At 37.7% G+C, this 21,042-nt stretch overlaps 1 protein-coding gene across 7 annotated transcripts in view; it reads right to left on the bottom strand.

Annotated features, from left to right (window-relative positions):
• PRUNE2 (prune homolog 2 with BCH domain) overlaps positions 1–21,042 on the bottom strand; it is a 112,198-nt gene that overhangs the window by 77,145 nt on the left and 14,011 nt on the right. For all 7 annotated transcript variants that reach the window (XR_015732238.1, XR_015732237.1, XM_034410202.3 and 4 more), the window contains exons 2-4: positions 13,847–13,951; positions 10,987–11,189; positions 8,978–9,129 (exon numbers count right to left, since the gene is read on the bottom strand). Coding sequence is in view for 5 of the 7 variants with exons in the window: in XM_034410202.3 (XP_034266093.2) it covers positions 8,978–9,129; positions 10,987–11,189; positions 13,847–13,951 (460 nt within the window). In the remaining 2 variants the exon portion in view is untranslated. The remainder of the gene's footprint in view (positions 1–8,977; positions 9,130–10,986; positions 11,190–13,846; positions 13,952–21,042) is intronic.

Below are 21,042 nucleotides of genomic sequence, written 5' to 3'. Positions count from 1 at the left end.
CTGAAGGTTTTTTTTTTAAAAGAAATTAGTTCATTAAAAAAAGACAACTATTACAATTAATTTATTAAATAATGTAAATAATTATTAAAGAAATAGCTCTCTATCCTTTCTTTTCATTCTTTATTATTTCTAGTAGTTTCTCTCACATTTCTTCACGTTCAATGATTATCTTTTTAATATACTTGTTCCTACAAATTATCTTCTTACCACAAAGAAATCATCCTTTGCTTTTAATCTGGAAAAATGTATCTTCAGACCCACAGTCCAAGGAATATAGGTAGTCCTTGACTTATAACCACAATTGAGCCCAACATCTCTGTTGCTAAGTGAGACAGTTAAGTGAGTTTTGCCCCATTTTACCACCTTTCTTGCCACAGTTAAGTGAATCACTGAAGTTGTTAAGTTAGTAACACAGTTGTTAGGTGAATCTGGCTTCCCCATGGACTTTGCTTGTCAGGAAATTGCAAAAGGGGATCACATCACTAGTGGGATTCAAATCCTGTTGCTACTGTTTGGTCGCGGGTTTGCTCGTGCTCGCACTCGCATGTACACACAACACTTCTGCGTATTCGCAGAGACGTCTGGGCGGGTGGGCAGAGCCTCCCACCGTCGCCACTACCAGTTCGCCTGATCCAGGGCGAACCTGTAGCAACCCACCACTGGATCACATGATCGCAGGACACTGCAACCGTCATAAATACAGCACATGCCAGTTGCCAAGCATCTGAATTTTGATCATGTGATCATGGGAATGCTGCAACACTTGTACGTGTGAAAAAATGGTCATAAGTAACTTTTTTCAGTGCTGTTGTAACTTTGAACGGTCACTAAATGAATGGCTGTAATTAATACTACAATCAGAAGTTTTCCTAGTAATTTAGAAGTTTTCCTCAAGCAGAAATGTCTGTATGCTGCTTGTTAAGCTATGGGACAAACTATTGTCTTATTTAAAAATATAGCTAGTAATATAAAAATAACTATACATGCCTAAAAGGGATTGCTTGATAATGTTATAGTACCAGTTCTGGCCTATGCAGGAAAATAAAGGGGGAAAAAATCCTTAAAACTACCTAATAATTAGCCTTCCTTCTAAGTGAGCTAAGAGTTTTTCCCAAAGCGTAATTTCCCATCTACTGTATAATGTTATTAAAATAATTTGTGCAAATAAGAATACAGCAACATATATTAATGGATGACATTAAAAAGCCAAGGGACGTTTTTGAAGGTTAAATACCTGCATTTATGTATTATTTATTTATTAAAATTGTTGGCTGTTCAGCTCCAAAATGTCTCTAAATGGATTAACCTTTGAACTGCTAAGAGCTTCTGCATATTAATTGTTTCAGGTTTTCCACAATAACATCACAAAAGGCAGACTTTTCACCCATAAGAATATTTATGACAGATCAGACTATTTGGCTACCTACGGTATCTAGTTTCATATCTCCAGGCAGCAATTTCTCTGATAAAACTATCTTACTTACTTACTTACTTTTTCTTTCTTTCTTTCTTTCTTTCTTTCTTTCTTTCTTTCTTTCTTTCTTTCTTTCTTTCTTTCTTTCTTCACATTTCTATACTGCCTTCTCACTTAAGTGACTATTTTTTCATCATTCACTATTTACTTGTTTTAATTTATAGAGCTTTTGTACTTTGCACACCATCCAGCTGTAAATTTCTGTGGTTTAATTTCTATTCATGTTTGAAAAAAATACATCCTCTTAATATTCTCATGATACACAATGGATACATGTATATGCCTTAGTATCATGAATGAATGAATGAATGAATAAACGAACAAACTAGGAATTGTTTACATGCATGATCAGTTCTGTAGTGAAGAAACAAAATTAACTATCCCTTATCCCTGTTCAAAACTATGGCTATTTTCCATAAAGGGAGAAACCAACAATACTGTACAAAAAAGTAATTTGTAAACTATTTAAACATTCAAAATGGCAGAAGGCCATACTTTTACTATAGCCAGGAACAATTTTTAGGCAATTTTAATGTTGAATTCTTTTCAATCCATTATCCACCTACTCCCAGCAAACTAATAGTAATAGAGCCTGGTGGCGCAGCAGACTAATAGCCTGTTATTATCATTCAGCTGCCTGCAATTACTGCTAGTTCGAATCTCCCCAGGCTCAAGCTTGACTCAGCCTTCCATCCTTTCTAAGGTAGGTAAATTGAGGACCCAATTTGTGGGGGCAATAAGCTGACTTTGTATAAATATACAAAAGTATGAAGGCTATTGCTTAACGCATTGTAAGCCGCCCTGAGTCTCCGGAGAAGGGCGGCATATAAATCAAATTAAAAAAAAACAACTATTAGTATATATAATACTATAATAATATAGTTCTGCCTCTGTCAATGACTTTTTTTGTAAAAATAATCTCAGTATAGATGTCCCATGTTATGTCTAGTTTGATTTTTTCAGGCAACACTTCTTGAACACCAGCTCACAATTATGGATATTGTTCGTAGACTTGTATTCTTTCTCTTGACAGGATTGTACAACATGATTGAGCATATATGAAGGCTATACAAGTAGTCCTCGACTTACAACAGTTCATATAGTGACCGTTCAAATTTATGATGGAACTGAAAAAAGGTGATTTATGACAATTTTTCACACTTATGACCGTTGCAACATCCCCATGGTCACACGATCAAAATTCAGACACTTGGCAACTGACTCATATTTGTAATGGTTGCAGGGTCCAGAATTATATAATCACCTTTTGCGACCTTCTAACAAGCAAAGTCAATGGAAAACCCAGATTCACTTAATAACCATGTTACTAACTTAACAACTGCAGTCATTCACTTAACAATTGTGGCAAGAAAAGTCATAAAATGGAGTTGCAAAGTTAACTTAATAACTGTCTCACTTAGCAACAGAAATTCTGGGCTCAATTGTGGTCATAAGTCTCAATTACAGTACCCTCCAGATGTTTTGCGACTATAGTTCCCTACCTCAACAAATTTGGAGGACACCAAGTTGGAGAATACCTTGTATGAAATGATCACCATTTGAAGCATTTCCATAATCATTAGAAACAAATGCAGGTAGCAGAAAATTGTAAGTACTCCAAAAAGAAAACCACGATCAACACCATCAGAAGTTGTACCTTCTGAGGTTACCAAACAATTATAAAATGTAGCTGAACACTAAATTGGTTGCAGTACTTTAGTTTTGCTGTGTCTATAATATGTACAATATTGCCCAAATTTTTGAATGATGCAATAGTGGTCATAAATAAGGATGATTTCATATCAACTGGTCTCTAAGTGATTACAACATAAAGAAGTTTGAGATGCTGTGGTTATCATTGTTTATGAATGCACATTGAGGCCCAAAATTGCTTTAGAAGCTTAAACTAGCTTACAGATCAAAAGGCCTAAATTAGCCCTCTACTGGATAATGTTCTTAGAAATGTTCTAAGAAAAAAGAAAAAGTACATAATATCAAATAGTTTAAACTATCAGATCCAAATTGCCAAGTAAAACAACCAAGGCTCATTACTTTAGAATTAAAGCTTGCAAAAATATGTGCACCGATTTGGGAGCTTAATTGTACATAAAAAAAGAAGATAAAGAAGACTGTGCTTCAATACAGCAGTGGTTGTACCATGATTTAATTAATTTTATTTTAATTTATTGCTTGTCAACACAATGTAATTATGTAATTGATAGTGAATTGAGCAATAATTGCACACCAGCTTTTGCCAAGTCAGTTTAGAATATCAGTTAAGATGAGACATAAATTCTTGAGCTAGGTAACTTTGTGGCTGGATATTTGCTGTTCCATCAGGCAGCAGAGAGGAACACAAAGAAGCATCCAAACTTCCTTGTTCTACTTCTCTCTTACTTAACAAGCCAGATGGTTGTTGTAATGCTGTCTTCTGCTACTCTCCCTTTCCAGCCCAAATCCTTTGCTTCAAGGGGGCTTAGAGAAAGGTATTTAAGTCAGGAAAGGCAGAAGGGAAGCCCATCATTGTCATAGTGGGAAAGTATTGTTATTAGCAGGCAAACAAGGAAGGTAGGAGTGAGTTGAGCAGGAGATGGAAAGAGCTTTAGGCAAGGTAGGCTCTTCTACCTCCAGCAGAAATCAAAGAGGAATAGAAATTAGAGTCTAATGGATTTTTCTTTTATAAAACTAAACATTCCTAATTAATTCCTAATTTGATCCCACCAGATCAAATAATGTAGCTTTTTAAAAAATACCTATTAAAAATAAAAATGTATATTGTATGTGATTCGTAATTGCATTTGTAACTGTAAGTCTTTTGCTGTGTAATTGTTCCACTATAAGCAAGGTGCAGGAAGAGGGACAAATATTACTGCCTACCATGTGAGGGCAATATAGATTGAATACAATAATGTACAGTATTTCAAATCTCAGTAATAGGGGCTAACAGCCTAATCTGCCATCGGATAGCCGTCCCCCAAAAAAGCCTAGAGGATGTGTTTAAAATTCAAGAACTATAGGAAAAATAACTGCATTAACCACACGAAGGAGCCCTCTAAGAGATCACATAGCTAGAGACTAACAAAAATATAGATGGAACTAAGAGCATACTAAGATGTTTGATCACATTCACCAGATTGTACTAACCCAACTTCCTAGAGCAACTTATATAAGCCCAAAAGCAATAGTTGAAAGACATCAACCTCTCCTGGTTTTGTTTTGTTTTTACAGATCAGGACTGAGTGGCTCTGGATTTTGGGGCCTTCTGTTCCTGGGACGATGTCATCTTTGATTCTGGATGGGATTGCACTGCCCCATATAGCCCTGTGCAATTTGGGAGTTCTTCTCAACTCATGAGTCCTGCTCAAGGAGGGTAGCAGTTATGCCAAGGATGGCTTTGCACAGCTTTACTTAGCATCAGTTGTGTCTGTTCCTAGATTGGGAGATTTTGCTCACAGTGACTCATACCCTGGTCATCTTCCAGAGTGTGAGTGGGGACTATTGTAACACACTCTACATGCATCTGCCCTTGAAAAGTATACAGAAGCTTCAGCTAGAATGGCACACATTACACTCCTGCTCCACAAATTGCATTAAATTGCTAATTTATTTCTGGGTTCAACTCAAAGGTCTGGTTTTGAACTTTATAGCCCTTCATTGCCTGGACCAGGCAATGGTCCAGGCAATGAAGACCAATTTGAGGGACTGTCCCTTCCAAATTACATCTGCCCATCCCATCAAATCTGGCAGAAGGGGTATGTTGCAGATCCCGTCTGCTAAAGAGCTACATCTTACAGGACCCCAGAGATGGACTTTTCTGCAAAGGCACCATCCATATAGATCAGACTGGATCCATTCCTTTTAACTTTTCACATCCTTGAAGACTTGGCTATATCATCAGGCTTGGGGCCCCCAAAATCATTCTCCAGATGACTCCATCTGTCATTCAATCCTTTTTTAATTGTAATATTAAATTGTAATTGATTGGTTTTTTTATATTAGTATTTTTTTTAATTATTGCAAACCACCCAGAGTCACATTTTGTTAGATGGGTAGTTATGCAAATATGAATTAATTAATTGTTTAATAATTAATTAATTAATTATGTAAGCATGTAAGTAAAGTAAAGTAAAATTCCACCATAATCTTGGAATTTTGGTACCTTGCAGACTATGTTATCAGTATGCCAGGTGAATTTGCCTGACAGTCACAGAGCAATTCTAGTTATTAATGTCTTTATAACATAGCAAAACAGAAAATATACTTGTTTTTATTTCATGTTCCCAAAATACTAAAAATCTTAAAATCTTTTTTTTAACTTTGGTGTCCACTTTCTGTTTCTGCTTTCTAAGGAATGACTTCCACACATTTTTCTTTAACAATTCCATGAGCCACAGATGTGTTCTTGTTCCAAAGCCTAGATCCTTCTCCAAGCCATCTCTCATCTGGCCATTTTGTTTTTTATAACCGTATAGAAAAAGTTAAAAACCTTTTGAATCTGTTTCACATTTTTAAGATGCAGGTTGTCTTCCCAAACTCCTTAAAAACATTTTAAACACATATATTTGATACAAGCTGCTAAAAAAAATTAACACAATCTCTTTCATATTATTTAACAACTGGATGTCATTTTTGTTCTATAATTTATTTGTACTGTAATATTTTCCTCACTTAAATTTGTTTTTGTTTATGTTACAATCTGTGTACCTTGTGGCATCCTTTATGGCCTTATATAAACAAACAGAAGAGAATGCAATGGCTCAAGATACTTGACAATCAGTTACCAAATTATATCCTTGACAGCTGGCTGCAGCCAAAAATGTAATGATTCAGCAATTTAATGGGTCTTGAGTTTGGCAAGAGTTCCTTACTAGCTACCTCTAGGGAAATAAGATGATACAGGTTCAGGTCTCCGGCAGGTTTTCTAATTGTTTGCTTCTGGCATAAATCCAAAGCTGGAGCAGAGCTCAAGTAACAGCAGAGCCTGTCTTGAAGTACAGTGAATCTTGAGGCAGTTTTGCTCAAGTCTATTGGGAAGAATTAATTTATTGTGTAGAATGGAGAATTGGCAAGAGTGCCAGTGAAAAGCAGAGCTTTAAAAATGCTTTAAATATGAAACTTACCTCACATGATAATTACCTCTGCAAATACTGCATTGAATTATTTTCTTAGTTTACAGCATTGCTTGTGCTAATGGCAGGCAAGCCCCATCTCTACGCTTATTTTTCTGAATCATACTGATTCATATATTTGTTTTTGTGATGGTAAATTGTGCAGGCAGAGGAAGATTGTCCATTTTTCCTAGGTCTGTTCATTCATTTGATTACATGGCTTCCTGTATCTGCTGCAGCTTCAGTACTGCTCTTCTTCCATACCAGAGCTTGGTCAATTTCTTTAAATGATTTAGCCCAATAGTAATCATACAGTGAATGTAATTATGCTATTCTCTGTAACAAATCAAATTTAGCAACTCCTGAACAAATTATTTTCAAAATGAAGGCAAAGTTTTCAGAGTTAAACAATTCCTAGGCTCCAGTGGTAAAATCCAAATTTTTTTACTACCGGTTCTGTGGGCGTGGCTTGGTGGGCGTGGTGTGGCTTGGTGGGTGTGGCAGGGAAAGGATACTGCAAAATCTCCATTCCTACCCCACTCCAGAGGAAGGATACTGCAAAATCTCCATTCCCTCCCCATTCCTGGGACCAGCCAGAGGTGGTATTTGCCGGTTCTCGGAACTGCTCAAAATTTCTGCTATTGGTTCTCCAGAACCTATCAGAACCTGCTGGATTTCACCCCTGCTTGGCTCCCTTTTTACCTTCCGTGTCTCTTAATTTTCCAGAGAAAAAGCATCTTGTAGGGCTGGTAAAACTATGGCAATTATTATGACTATATTCTTAGTCCTTCTGTGTTTGCTTTTCAGTAATGTTCTTCTCACACTTCTTTTTTAAAAACTAAGTTTTTCAAATATAAAAAAAAAAACCCATACACAACTAGGCACCACATAAATAGAATAGCCCAAAACACACATTCTGCAGAGGTCTTCAAACATGGCAGCTTTAAGACTTGTGGACTTCAACTTCAAGAATTCTGGGAGTTGAAGTTCACAAGTCTTAAAGCGGCCAAGTTTGAAAACCTCTGTGTTAGAGAGAACTTTCCTGAAGATGGGCTCTAGAATGAGTCCCAAAAGTTTGGAAGACTAAACCTCTGGTCTCATGACTGATCCAGATTGGATCCTGCAACAGTATCCTGGAACACGTTACATTCGCCTTCATTTGCTAAGTTTTTCACTTGTTCTTCTCTATGCTTCTAAAACTAATTATTATTTTACTTGTTACAGAAATGGCCAAACATTATCTTCCTCATGTGTTGATTTATTTTTTTCCACTTATGTAATCTGTATGTCTGTTGGACAGATACATCATCACCATGCAGAAACATTTGCCAATTTTGCTGATATCTCTCTGCCTATTCTATCTGAATTGGGAACACTATTCATAGACAATAATATCATAAGCAGCATGGAGGAAATGTTTAATTTGAAATCTTGGGTTCAAATCTTGGGAAGAATAAAACGGGTAACAGTCCTCTTTCCAAAATTGGATTGGTTTCACCAAACTCCTTAACTTTGGTTATTTCAACCTTCAAAAAATGCTTTGATTATTTAATCCATAAAAGGAGAAAGCTAATACAGCATCCGAAAACATTTCAGTGGTTAATTGATATCTAATGGTATGACTTTACATATTAAAGAAATTCTGCATCACCACAAGTTGTCAAAATGGAATGGCAGACAAATTTAGACAATATATCTATTCAAAGGCATCTTGCGTATAGTTCTCGACTTACAACTCATTTGTTACAAAAGCACTAAAAAAAAGTCTTTGCACTTACAATCATTGCAGCATCTCCATGGTCATGCAATCAAAAATCCAGGCACTTGGCAACTGGCATGTATTTTAGGAATTATGTGATCATCACTTTTGACTTTCTCAGCCAGCTTCCATTAAGCAAGCTCAATGGGGGGAACTGGATTTATTTAATGATGGTATGATTCACTTAACAATTGCAGTGATTTGCTTAACAACCACAGCAAAAAAGATCATAAAATTGGGCACTTAACAACTGCCTTGCTTACCAATGGAAATTCTACTTCCGACTGTGGTCGTAAACGTACGACAATCTACATTTAGGACACTTCTTATGGCATTATTTCCTTAATCCCACATATATAAAAAATAGAGCTATATGAGATATGCTTTAGTTCTTTCATGTGGCTGCCTTCACATAACACTGGTATCTAACAATACAACAGACATTCCAGCCATGCCTACTTGTAATATTCTGCATAATATGTAACAAACTCTTCTCACTCTGCTTGTCTCTTGCAGCTTCCTGTGGTTTTTAAAAGGATTGTTAACCAAAGAATGGATCACAGTCTCACTGCATGAGTGGATGCAGAAACACTCCATTAAACTTTTCAGTATTTAATATAAAGACCAATCTCTCACCTCTGAGAAGATGAGCCAGTTGCTGAGTGATTAACTCTGGTGCCTTTCGGAGAAGCTCTTTTGCTACAAGACAGGAAGCAGATTCTAACAGCTCATTTTGCTCTTTGGGGATGATGACTTTGACAACAGCTGATTCTAAATTTTTATCTTCGCTATAAAAGAAAAATGTTAAAAGTTGCTCATTATTTCATTTGTGTAGAACTCAGGGTTTTCCAGTTTCTAGTCTGGTATTTTAACCACTATACAAACTGGCTCTTAATATAACATTGGATTTAACCTCATTATCATCATCATCATTCCAGCCATTGTCTATCCCCAGCAGGATTAAAGCCTCTTCTGCATGCTTCCAAACAATACAGTCTTTGAGTTTTCCTTTGCCAGTTGGGCCGCAATATTTACTGATGTCATTGCAACGTCTTGTTTTCGGTCTCTTTTGTGGAGGCTTTTTATGAAGTGGAGATTTAATCTAAATATAGTTAAGTAATATTGCTTTTAGAAATAAGAAATGAATCTACTGTGATATGTTAATAATTCCTTTATATTATCCCGTGGGCATATGAAACCAATGGTAGCCAGCAGCATGGAAAGAACACCATAAATTTATTTCGCTGCTTCCATCTTCATGATATTGTATGTGCTAACAACATTCCCCAGCCAAGCTGTGATAAGACTGACTTAAGCATACAGGACTCCTGTTGGATAAAATCTGTTTTTCTGTTGAGAAATCTTTACACTGATGAAAAGCAGTTCTGTTAAGACTATAACAATTATAAATTGTGGGACATTGCTGAGAGGGGGAACATGTTTGAAGGATGTTTTGAATTTTTGCTTTACACAGAATCAACCCTTGAATGCTAATGATGGCACATAAATACATCTTGCAATTAGGAGCTGTAAAGACATTACAACACATGTGTTTCACAAGAAATTTCACTCACACAATCTCTCTACAGTATTCCAAGGATATATTTACACAAGCATTTTGATATGAAGAGGTAAGAGTTTCCAAAGTTTTCCAAGATGACTCCAGTCCTATTTGTTCTGCCAAGTTTATGAACTACAACTTCCAACATTTTTCACCACCTGTCATTTGGGTGGGATTGTTGGGAGTTTTAGTTTGCAGCACTTGAAGAACATATATTCATTACCCATATATAAAATAACTGTAGCACAAGAGGTTCTTCTGATGAAATTCCTGTCCCCTTCTAGAAGCAGTCCTCCCCCTTTTCTAGTAATACAAATTTGAAAGAATGAATTTCTCTCTTCTCATCCACCCATGGAAAAAGTGGGAGGGAATAGTGTTGAAAATGAGGCAAGATCCTGTCGACACCAATCATGCAAAGAATATCCTGTTACAAATTAGTATACTTTTTGTGTGAAAACTTAGTAAAAACTGGAATATATGTTCACTTAAAGGAGATTCCAGGTTCAGATAAGGTTTTTTTTTTCAAAACCTACAGTAGGAAAAAATAATATTGAACTCTGCTTCTACAGTTAATCTCAGTGTTACTACTCTTCTTTTGCTGATGCCATTTTTATGAACCTGGCATTTAACATAACTTGCACGCCTAATTCTGACTGATATATTCTAATATATTCCTTAAACAGAGGCAGGACTCTACAGATAGAGATAAGTGAATAAGGCTTGAGTAAATTATCTGCAACTCCAAACACGAACTGCCTAAATGTATGTAGTAAATGGTTGTTGTGAGTGTTGTGTTCCCTAACATTTCATTATCCTTTTAATACTATAAAACTTTATGAATATCAGTGGCATTATGTGATGCAAAATCTTCCAAATAAAGTAACCAGTAATTTATCCAAGAATAAGATAAACTACCAGGAGAGAGGATTTCTAGAATCCAGACGTGAATCTGTCTATGGAGATTCTCCGTCATCCAGGTCAGACATCCAGGTTGTTTGAAAAAACACCTTTGAGATCTACATGAATCTGTTCAAGCAGGGTTTGCTAGTAATAATAACGATGAATAAGGAATTCAAGATGATACCTTGTCAATGTACTGCTGTTCACTAGCGTAAGAAGCAATTTCCCTTCGCTGTTCAGTTGATATAAATTGATTTCATCACGGAAGATGTGGAGAGACTCTGGGATATTCAGCTCCTCCAAAATAAATCTAGTCTCTGGGTGGTAGCAGATTTCTCTTCTTGATATATTCAGTACTGGCAAACATACGATGTTAGATGGACTGACCTACATCAAGAGAATTCCTGGAAATTAGAAAGCACTCCAAGAGTGAGGATAACAATTTCATTATGAACTGACACTACACCCTGGATCAAGTTTGCACTTCTATAAAAAAAAGTTTGATTCCTTAGGAAATTTTTCACTGCAATTTTATAGGTGACATTTTTTCCAGCCCAGAAATAGATGACATGGAATAGATCAGTGGTGGGTTTCAAAATTGGTGAAATTGGCTTGGTGGGAGTGGCATGGCTTGGTGGGCGTGGCTTAGTGGGCGTGGCAGGGGAAGGATACTGTAAAATCACCATTCCCTCCCCAATTCAGGAGAAGGTTACTGGAAAATCCCCATTTCCTCTCAATCAGCTGGGATTTGGGAGGCAGAGAATAGATGGGGGTGGGGCCAGTCAGATTTTTTACTACCGTTTCTCCGAACTACTCAAAATTTCTGCTACCGGTTCTCCAGAACTGGTCAGAACCTGCTGAAGCCCACCTCTGGAATAGATATTATGCAAGCATCTTCATGAATAAAAAAAGTATAGATTTAGTATGATATATGAATAGTAAAGTACCCAGTGTTCATGTCTGATAAAATTGTAGCAATCTAAAGTAACTGAAGATTTTTTTTCTCCAACAATATTTTCATTTCATTTCATTTCATTTTATTTCATTTCATTTGATTTATATACCACCTTACTCCCAAAGGACTCAGGGCAGTGAACAGCCACAAGATAAAACACATAAATACAAAATTTAAAAGCAAAATAAAACTGAATTAAACAATTTGGCCCAAGACAGATTTAAAATAGCCCAATAATTTAAAACAGATTAAAATTTACATTTAAAAAAGGGAAAAAAGGGGAAAGATTAGGCCAGGGCAGCCTGAGAGCGTGGCGGAAGGTGCGCAGATCCGGGATCCTCCGTATCTCCGGGGGGAGCTCATTCCAGATAGTAGGTGCCCCCACAGAGAAGGCTCTCCCCCTGGGGGCCACCAGTCGACATTATTTGGCCGACGCCACCCAGAGGAGCCCCTCTCTATGAGAGCGTACCGGCTGGTGGAAGGCTATTGGTGGCAGCAGGCGGTCCCTTAGGTAACCAGGTCCTAAGCCATGGAGTGCTCTAAAGGTGGTAACCAAAACCTTGAAGCGCACCCGGAAGACCACCGGGAGCCAGTGCAGCTCACGCAGGAGAGGTGTTACATGGGAAAGCCATGTCGCTCCCATAACCACCCGCGCAGCCGCACTCTGCACCAGTTGGAGCCTCTGGGTGCTCCTCAAGGGAAGCCCCATGTAGAGAGCGTTGCAATAGTCCAGGTGGGAAGTGACAAGGGCATGAGTGACCGTGAGTAAGGAGTCCCTATCCAGAAGGGGACGCAACTGGCGAATCAGGCGAACCTGATGAAAAATCCTCCCGGTCACAGCCATCAAATGCTCTTCTAAAGACAGCCATGAATCCAGGAGGATGCCTAAGTTGCGAGCCCTCTCCGTGGGGGCCAATGATTCACCCCCAATAGTCAGTGATGGCACCAACTGACTATATCAGGATGTCGGAAACCACAGCCACTTGGTCTTGGATGGGTTTAGCCTGAGCCTGTTTCTCCCCATCCAGATCCGCACAGCCTCCAGGCACTGGGACATCACTTCAAGGGCATCGTTGGAGTGGTCCGGGGTGGAGATGTACAGCTGAGTGTCATCAGCGTACTGGTGGTACTTCACCCTGAAACCACAGATGATCTCGCCCAGCGGCTTTACATAAATGTTGAACAAAAGGGGCGAGAGGACTGACCCTTGTGGCACCCCACATATGAGGGGCCTCGGGGTCGACCTCTGCCCCCCTGCCAACACAGACTGCAACCGGTCGGACAGAAAGGAGGAGAACCACCACAACACAGTGCCCCCCACCCCTAACTCTTCCAATCGGTGCAGCATGATACCATGGTCGATGCTATCAAAAGCCGCTGAGAGATCTAATAGGACCAGGACAGAGGAGCAACCCCTGTCCCAAGCTCTCCAGAGATCATCAACCAACGCGACCAATGCCGTTTCCGTGCTGTACCCAGGCCTGAAGCCTGACTGGAACGGATCCAGATAAATACATCACCAGATATAATTTTACTTTAAATGCACAGAATAGACATATCATGGTAAATTATGGTTTATTGTAAACATGATTTATTGGACAAACCCTAGTGACCTGGTTCATAGATATATCTATGGGCCAAACCCAAAGGCCCAAAAAAGATACTATACCAGTCTTGGAAGATCGATTTTGACAGAGCAAATTTCTCTTCAGTTGTATAGTGAATGGAAGGAGTAGCGGGGGGAAACTTGCTTGCATCCACCAAAAACTATGCAGCTCTACTTAGTGGATGTGTGTAGGTAAGCAAAACAAATCTCCATGCAACAAATATTTTAAGTATAAAAACAGTTTATAAAGAAAACTATATGGAATAGTCAGAATAAAATTCTAGACAAATTATATATGTAAAATATATTTTGGATAACTGAGCTATAGTTATTAGACAAACATCTGAGATTAAAACAAATAGCCTTGCAATGGTTGCAATGGTTCACGGTCATTAAATCACTTTTGCTATGATATAAATGATTAATATTTATATGATAATGGAGTTGCAATGATTGAAACACAATGATATACAAAATATTTACCTTTTCAAGATAGTAGGCATAAGCTAAAGCAGAAATAAGTGAATCCAAATCACAGGATTTCTTTCCAAGGACTACGTGTACTTTATCCAAATGTTTATTGCGACTCTGAAAAAAAAATCAATTTTTAAGTGGTTAAGGAATGCAGACATATGTTATTTCTTGAAACAGAAAATAAAACCCCATCCATTTGTTGGATAATAGCAGGCCATCCTTGATGCTTGGTATATATGAGACTATAAATGATATAACAAAGGTGGCCCAGCTCAAATGTTAGAGAAACCATAGTTCTATCTATATGAACAACCAAAAAATCTTTATTACAATCACAGACCAGCACAGATCAACCAAAACTAATCCAAGCCATTCCTAATATCCTCTCTCTTCTTTTTTATGTCAGGGAGTTGTCATGTCTGTTTCTAGTTCTAGACAGACTGTAATTTCTCATTATAGTGGTAACTTGTTATTCATCATTAATTGGTTCTGGGAGGTGCGATGAATACCAAAAACGATGGGTACCAAACACATGTTTACCATAAGGAATAATGTAGCGAGCCACAAGGCAACTGACACTGACAAGTTTTAGCTTGTGTATTGAGAATCAACAAACGATGAGTACCAGGACAAAATTTTAATGTCAAAATGCATCGAGTACCAAATTTATGAGTTTCAAAGCAGTTAAGTACCAAGGTACCACTGTATCCCCATGCACAGGCCACCATGTTTTGTTAAACATCTAGGTATTGGAGAGATGAGGACCAGGACCAATAAAGTAGACCAGTTCAAATTGAGAATGCACAGTGGACACAAATATAGTAAGTTCTGTAAGGGATGGTCAATAAATATATGAAACATTAATCCTGATTGGTTGGCTGGAACATAGGAATATATCAGGTATTTTAATTTTTGTTATCTGAATAAAGAGATACTTATTTCTTTCCAATATTTTGCAAATATTTTGGAAATATTTAGTTATTTTGGGATAACTACTTTTTAATATTCCACGACCAGACTTTTGTTCAATTACCATGGCCCTTAGAAAGCCAAATGCTTTCTATTTCTTAAATTATTTATATTTTTATTCACTATCAAACTCTTCAATAACTTCTTCTGGATGTGGAGTAAGAGAAAAATAAGTGCTGCTCTATCTCACAGACTCTTCTTCCTCTGATTATACCACACCCATAAATATTTTTGTATATTGCATTAACGTTACTTGGTAAATATGTGATTTAAATGAATTAAGCTAAGAACAGGAAGTCCATGTGGACAGGCCATATCATAAAACATTACAACAGATGGACAAAGTAGTTGTGCCTTGAAGCAAACTAAACAGATTCAGAAGAAAACATTAAGTGTAATGATTAATGGTGCAAAACATAGTGGAGATGTTGAAAGAACTACTGTAATGTGTCTAAAGCAAAAAAAGCACATCCATTCCTAACTATTTTAAATTCTCTTTTTCGTAAAAAAAAAGATGAGAAAGAAATCTGTCTGCCCACTGTATTTCATCTGCAGCTTCAGATGAAAGCCTTTCAAAAATAATACAGTTGCATGCACTTACATAAAAGTGCATACAATAGAAACAATATATATTACATTCTGGAAGTGGAAAGTGGTCAGATCAAGGTTCTGGGAAAATCTTAAAGTGATACTTCCTCAGGGGCTCCTCCCTTGCTGTACATTTCTGACAGCAGTCAAGCATTGGATACCTGAAGGAGAAATAGATGTGTAAAAGGAAGGAGAGGAATAGAAGAATTCAGAGATCGGAAAAAATATGTGGAGATTGTTAGTAAAAAAAAAAAAGATTAGCCTAAAGAAACAGGAAAGTGTGAGAGGAAAAAATCATGATTGTTCTATCTTGTCTTTCTTTGATATAAGAGGAAGGGAAGGAGAAATTATTTCAGACTTACAAGATTGTAGCCTATATCTATAGAGTCCTAGTATTTCTTGCAATGTCTGTTTCCTGATCTGGCCTATCTCAAATTGTTGCCATGGGGTGAATGGGGTATACTGAATGAGCAAAATGCAAGAGAGAAGGGTCGAAAAGAAATATGACTTTTGGCAAGTCCCTCAGGGATCTCACATACTCTCACAGTGAGACAGCCTCACCCACTTTAAGCTATTTACTAAATTGTTGTTGGTATACACAGATTTTTTTTCTGATTTCTTGTCTTGGTGTAGTTTTATGTAGAACTGTAAGACATGATTGATTCTATAGAAGACAGCAAGAAAGGTAATCCATTTACATAGATAACAGTGGACTGGCTGAATATTTTCTTCCAGCCTTCCTCAATTAGTTAGTAAGATTTTGCATTCCACACTAGTACCACCTTCTAAAACTTGGAAGAGTTCCCAACTGAATATAAACATTCTCATAATGGATGCAGTCACCAAGTGTCGGCTTTTAGAGATAGGCCAAGTAGGCCTTTCTTATACCAAGGACTCTTCTCTTTCTCACACCTCCTCCTTTCCTTGCTTTAACTGCACTCCTTCAGGGTATCTACACATTCTTCTAAAGCAGACCTACACAACGTGTGTCAAGCAGTTTTATGCAGCCTGCAATTTTTTTAAAAAAACTCAATCAATCCACTGCTGCTAAATGTCATCATCGCAAAGAATCTGCTGCCATTCCCTAGACTTTCACAACTACCTCCATCCTGAAAGACATGCTGCAAAGCACCTCCAATGTTTCCAGTTCTCGTCAACACCAACACTGCCAGCAATACTACCCTCTGAACAACTGACTGGCATGCCAACCCTTCTTTTGTGGCCAGTAAATATTTTAATGTAGCAATGTGACCCTTTCCCCTCTATGAATTGTGCCGGCCTGCTCTACACCAAGTCATTGGAGCCGAACCAAATTTTATTGGTATATGGCTCTTTGGTGTTTTATTTGTTAATGCATTTTGGCTTAAACAAAAACGATTGCTTTGAAACCTTAGAGCAACAAAACTGCTTTCTCTTTTGCAAGTGGCATAAGATGCTTGATTATTAGAATCAACAAATCCCTGAATTAACTTGGCCTTCTCCCTAAAATATTAAGCAGGAATATTAATAATTAAAGGACAATTTACATCTTGGGAATTCTATATGTAACCAGTTCATAGCAATTTAATGTCTATTTTAGAACAATAAATGTTGGCCAATGGACAGGAAAATCATGTATCAGAATCCACTGTCCTATCTCATTATTCTGCTGGACCTTTTAGAAGCATTTGTCAGAAGAGAATATTGATTGTGTTTATTCTTTTATTTGATTATTAAATTTTAATCTCCATTTTGGCTCTAAATCTAAATTCTGCAATCTTTTTCCCCCAACCTCTTTTTTTAAACTCATCTCTAAAAATGGTGAAAGTGAATGTGGTGCTTAGCCCAAAACTGTTTGCTCATCCCAATTCAACGGCTACTATCCTCAGTTGCACTAGAGATTGAAATTCTGAATAATAGAGCAGCCACAGGAAACAGCAAGAAGATCTTAACTAAGCCGTACGAAGAGAAACTGAAAAATTATGAAAAATCTTGCAGAAAGGTGACCAGAAGGAAATAAAATGCAATTGATCACACAAGTCAAAAACATGTCTTTTTTTTCTCCAGATGGTAAGACATTGGATAATGTCTTTATTATTCAAGTTGCAGGAAGACAGATCCCAACTGAATGTGAGGAAAAAGTTCCCAACAGGAATAGAGGTTTGATTGTAAAAACAATTACAGAAGGATTTGCTTAATGGTCCTGCAGTAGACGTATTCAGAGATTAGACAAATAGCTGTCAGGGATATTTTATTCTTGATTCCTGCTTTGAGCAAGAATTGGATTTGGTAGCCTAAATCCCTCCTGGTTTCATTCTATTTCATTAAAAAAAGTTGTTTCTTTTTTAAAAATAAGAAGGTTCTAAGTTAATAAGGATAATTAAAATAAATATTCCTGAAATTAACTGGAAAAATTCCAGTCAGCATAACCACTGGAGAGCATGAGATGAATATCATGAAACAACAGCAAGACAGTAACATGACTACACATTTTGTCTTAAAAATAGGGAAGATCTACTCTAAAATTGACAATTAATAGAGGAAAAGTATAGAGGAATACAAGTATAGAGGAATACAAAAATGAGGAAGTAATATGCGGTATTTTAGAACTCTATGGTCAGGTTTTGATCAAGAGGATCATAAAAGTTGGTTTAGCCTAGTCCCATGATGGCGAACTTATGGCATGCGGGCCATAGGTGGTGTGCAGCACCCTCTCTGTGGGCACGTGAGCCGTCGCCCCAGTTTAGCTATGCTGCACATGCGCGCCTCCCACCGGACAGCTGATCTTCGGGTCTCTGCAGAGCATGCATGAGTGTGGGGTACGCACATGCATGGGACTCATATGGAGGCATGCGCACTTGCACAAGGCACATGCATGGGTGGTGTGCATGCACAGAGGCAGGGGCGCGGGGACACACACATGTGCAGGGGCAGGGCTGTGCAAGGGGCATGTGCAGGGGCGTGTGCACATGCAAGGGGTGAGGCACATGTGTGGGGGCCACACGTGCATTGCATTTTGGGGGTTCAGGCACATGTGCATGCATTCGCACACACATGCGCACGCTTGGGAACTCGGTCCGGAAAAGGTTAGCCATTACTGGCCTAGATGTCAGTCAGTAGAACCTTTCATAACATTACACCCACACACCTCAACCTTAAAAAGCACTACAATTTTTTCCTAAGAAATCAAGCACATAACTCAGTGGTCATTGTTCTACAAAAATGTTATTAACTTTACTCATAACCTTTCTAACAATAATTGAAGCCTCTGAAAGCCTCTGAATCTAAATATGATATTCATATGGATATGATACATTCATAGCAATATGAATGTAACCATATTGCTAGAGGTTTATTTCAGTCTTCCATTATTTTCTGCTTTGAAATATTAAAATATTTTTAATACTGATATGGAGGCAATTGCCTCACCTAAGGTCCCAAGACTTTACATGTTCTTCTGCACTTGCAACTAACCATAGATGTGTCTTTCAAATAGTTAACTAGCATAATTGTTTCAGAAAAACTCTTGTGTCAAGACCCTTAAAAATGTGGCTGCTTTGCTTTTCTATTAAATGTTTTTAAAAGAACTGGAGTGAATTTTAGTTCATTGCAGACTGTTAGCATTTTTAAAACACACTGTTGTCTACACTAAGTAAGTTCATAATCACATTTAAAACTAAGTGATCTGTGCCACCAGCATATTAAAATATATGATAACAAATACAAGTCAGCATTTTTCCATACCATATGCTTCTAAATCTTATTCTACAGGGAACCAATTAAAAGTATGGAAAATTTGAAACAACAAACATATGGAGCAAGACAGAGCAACTTATCTTGTCACCATGCTGCTTGCTCAGTACCTTGATCAGGGAACTGATAATATTGTATTATGGCAGAATTGATAGTTAGTTTAATTAAACCCAATTTAAAAGCAATGTATAGCCTTTATTTAGAATCCTGGTTCTTGGATCACTATATTTTATGGACTGATACTGATATAATATGTAATATCAACTAATATGATGCTATATGGGGGCAGGACAGCCTTATAGCATCATTTATCTTTCTTTCATATGACTTCTTAATTTTTTTCTCCAAGGGTTGTTCTGTAGCATATAATCTAAAGTAAAATGAAGATTATTTTCAATCCATTACATAGTAAAGAGGCATGAAATCAAATATAAAAGGAATGTTTGAATTTCTGCAAGATAAAGAAAAGTTAACAGCTTATATTTTAGGCATGTGTAAAAATTGTAATTGGGGCAGGCACTGAATGTAATTGTTATACTCTGAATGAATGACTGAAGATAGTGATGCTTCTCTAGAAACATGAAACAAATGGAATAGAAGACATACATTGTACTCTAGGACATGTGAGGTAAAGACCAATCTAAAGACCAGTAAGGGAGACAAATAGTATAAGCCCAATAAAGCATTACAAGAATGTTTTGCAATTTATGGTGCCTCTCATTAGTAGACATTCTGGTTATCCAGATTCAGGTTATGCCCGGATGTTGCTCATAGGCCAAGTACCCCTTATTACAGCACATCTAGCTAGATTTTGCGCAGCAGCACAGAAGATTCGTCCAACTTTGATGAGCCAATATCCTGCAATGCATTCTATACAATTCATTCAAATTTTAGATATTCTTACTTTGTTGATATTAATAGTTTTAGTTTGTTGTAATTTTAGATATTATCCTATTTCATATAATTTTAGCATTTACATTATTATTTAATATAGGCTGTATCTCACCTATAGATGTTAATTAAGAGCAAGGGTAAATATACCTGTCCCAGGATAATGTTGCAGGATATAATCTGGGTAAGTCACCAGGACCAGAGTTTTTGTCTTCTGAGGTTTTGGACTCAGGATGCTGGAGCCCATCTTCAGGGAACTTCTCTGTGTGTTCTGGATTGTTCTCTGTGTGGTATTTACCGTACTTTTCGGAGTATAAGACACACTTCCCCCCCAAAAAAGTGGGTGAAAATTGCAGTGCTTCTTATACACTGAATGTTGCTGAAGCCCCGCCCACATGCCAGCCCCCACCCTTTCGCCATTTTCGGCCTCCGCATGCCCTGTTTTTGGCCACTGTGCATGGCATTTTTGGCTGGTTCTAGGCAGTGGGGATCACCACCGCTACCAATTCCTGCCACCTGGAACCAGCTGAAAATGTGACGCATGGAGGCAGCGATCAGTGGTGATGTGCTGTGGTGATCCCCACAGCCTGGAACTGGTTTAAAACAGAGTGTGCAAAGGGCAAAAATGCAATGCGTGGAGGCCAAAAACACAACATGCGGAGACGGCGATCAGCTCTGGCGATTCTCGCAGCCTGGAACAGGTGATTGGCAGTATTCTGGGAGGCTGATCCAACTGCCAATCATCTGTTCATGCTAAATCAGACTGCAATAATGTTCTGAAGCTGACCAGTGTTGTGACTTAGGCCCAAGTAGTTATTACCAGACACAATCAGTCCTAAACAAACATATTTTATTAGAACAGCTGAGAATTATTTCATTCTCAGCTTAGTCCAAATTAATTCCAAAACAAATCCTTCATAAACAGTCCTTCGGCCTTATCACAAACCTTTGGCACCCTGCCAAAGGCTTTTCTTGGCAAAACCCCATGAAGTTCAGACGCAAGAGACGCTGACAAGAAACAAATG

The sequence above is a fragment of the Pantherophis guttatus genome, chromosome 2, assembly GCF_059756535.1.
Source record: "Pantherophis guttatus breed Tessera chromosome 2, ASM5975653v1, whole genome shotgun sequence".
Lineage (NCBI taxonomy): Eukaryota > Metazoa > Chordata > Lepidosauria > Squamata > Colubridae > Pantherophis > Pantherophis guttatus.
The sequence above is the reverse complement of the archived record's forward strand: the minus strand, read 5'-3'. Positions and strand labels throughout refer to the sequence as shown.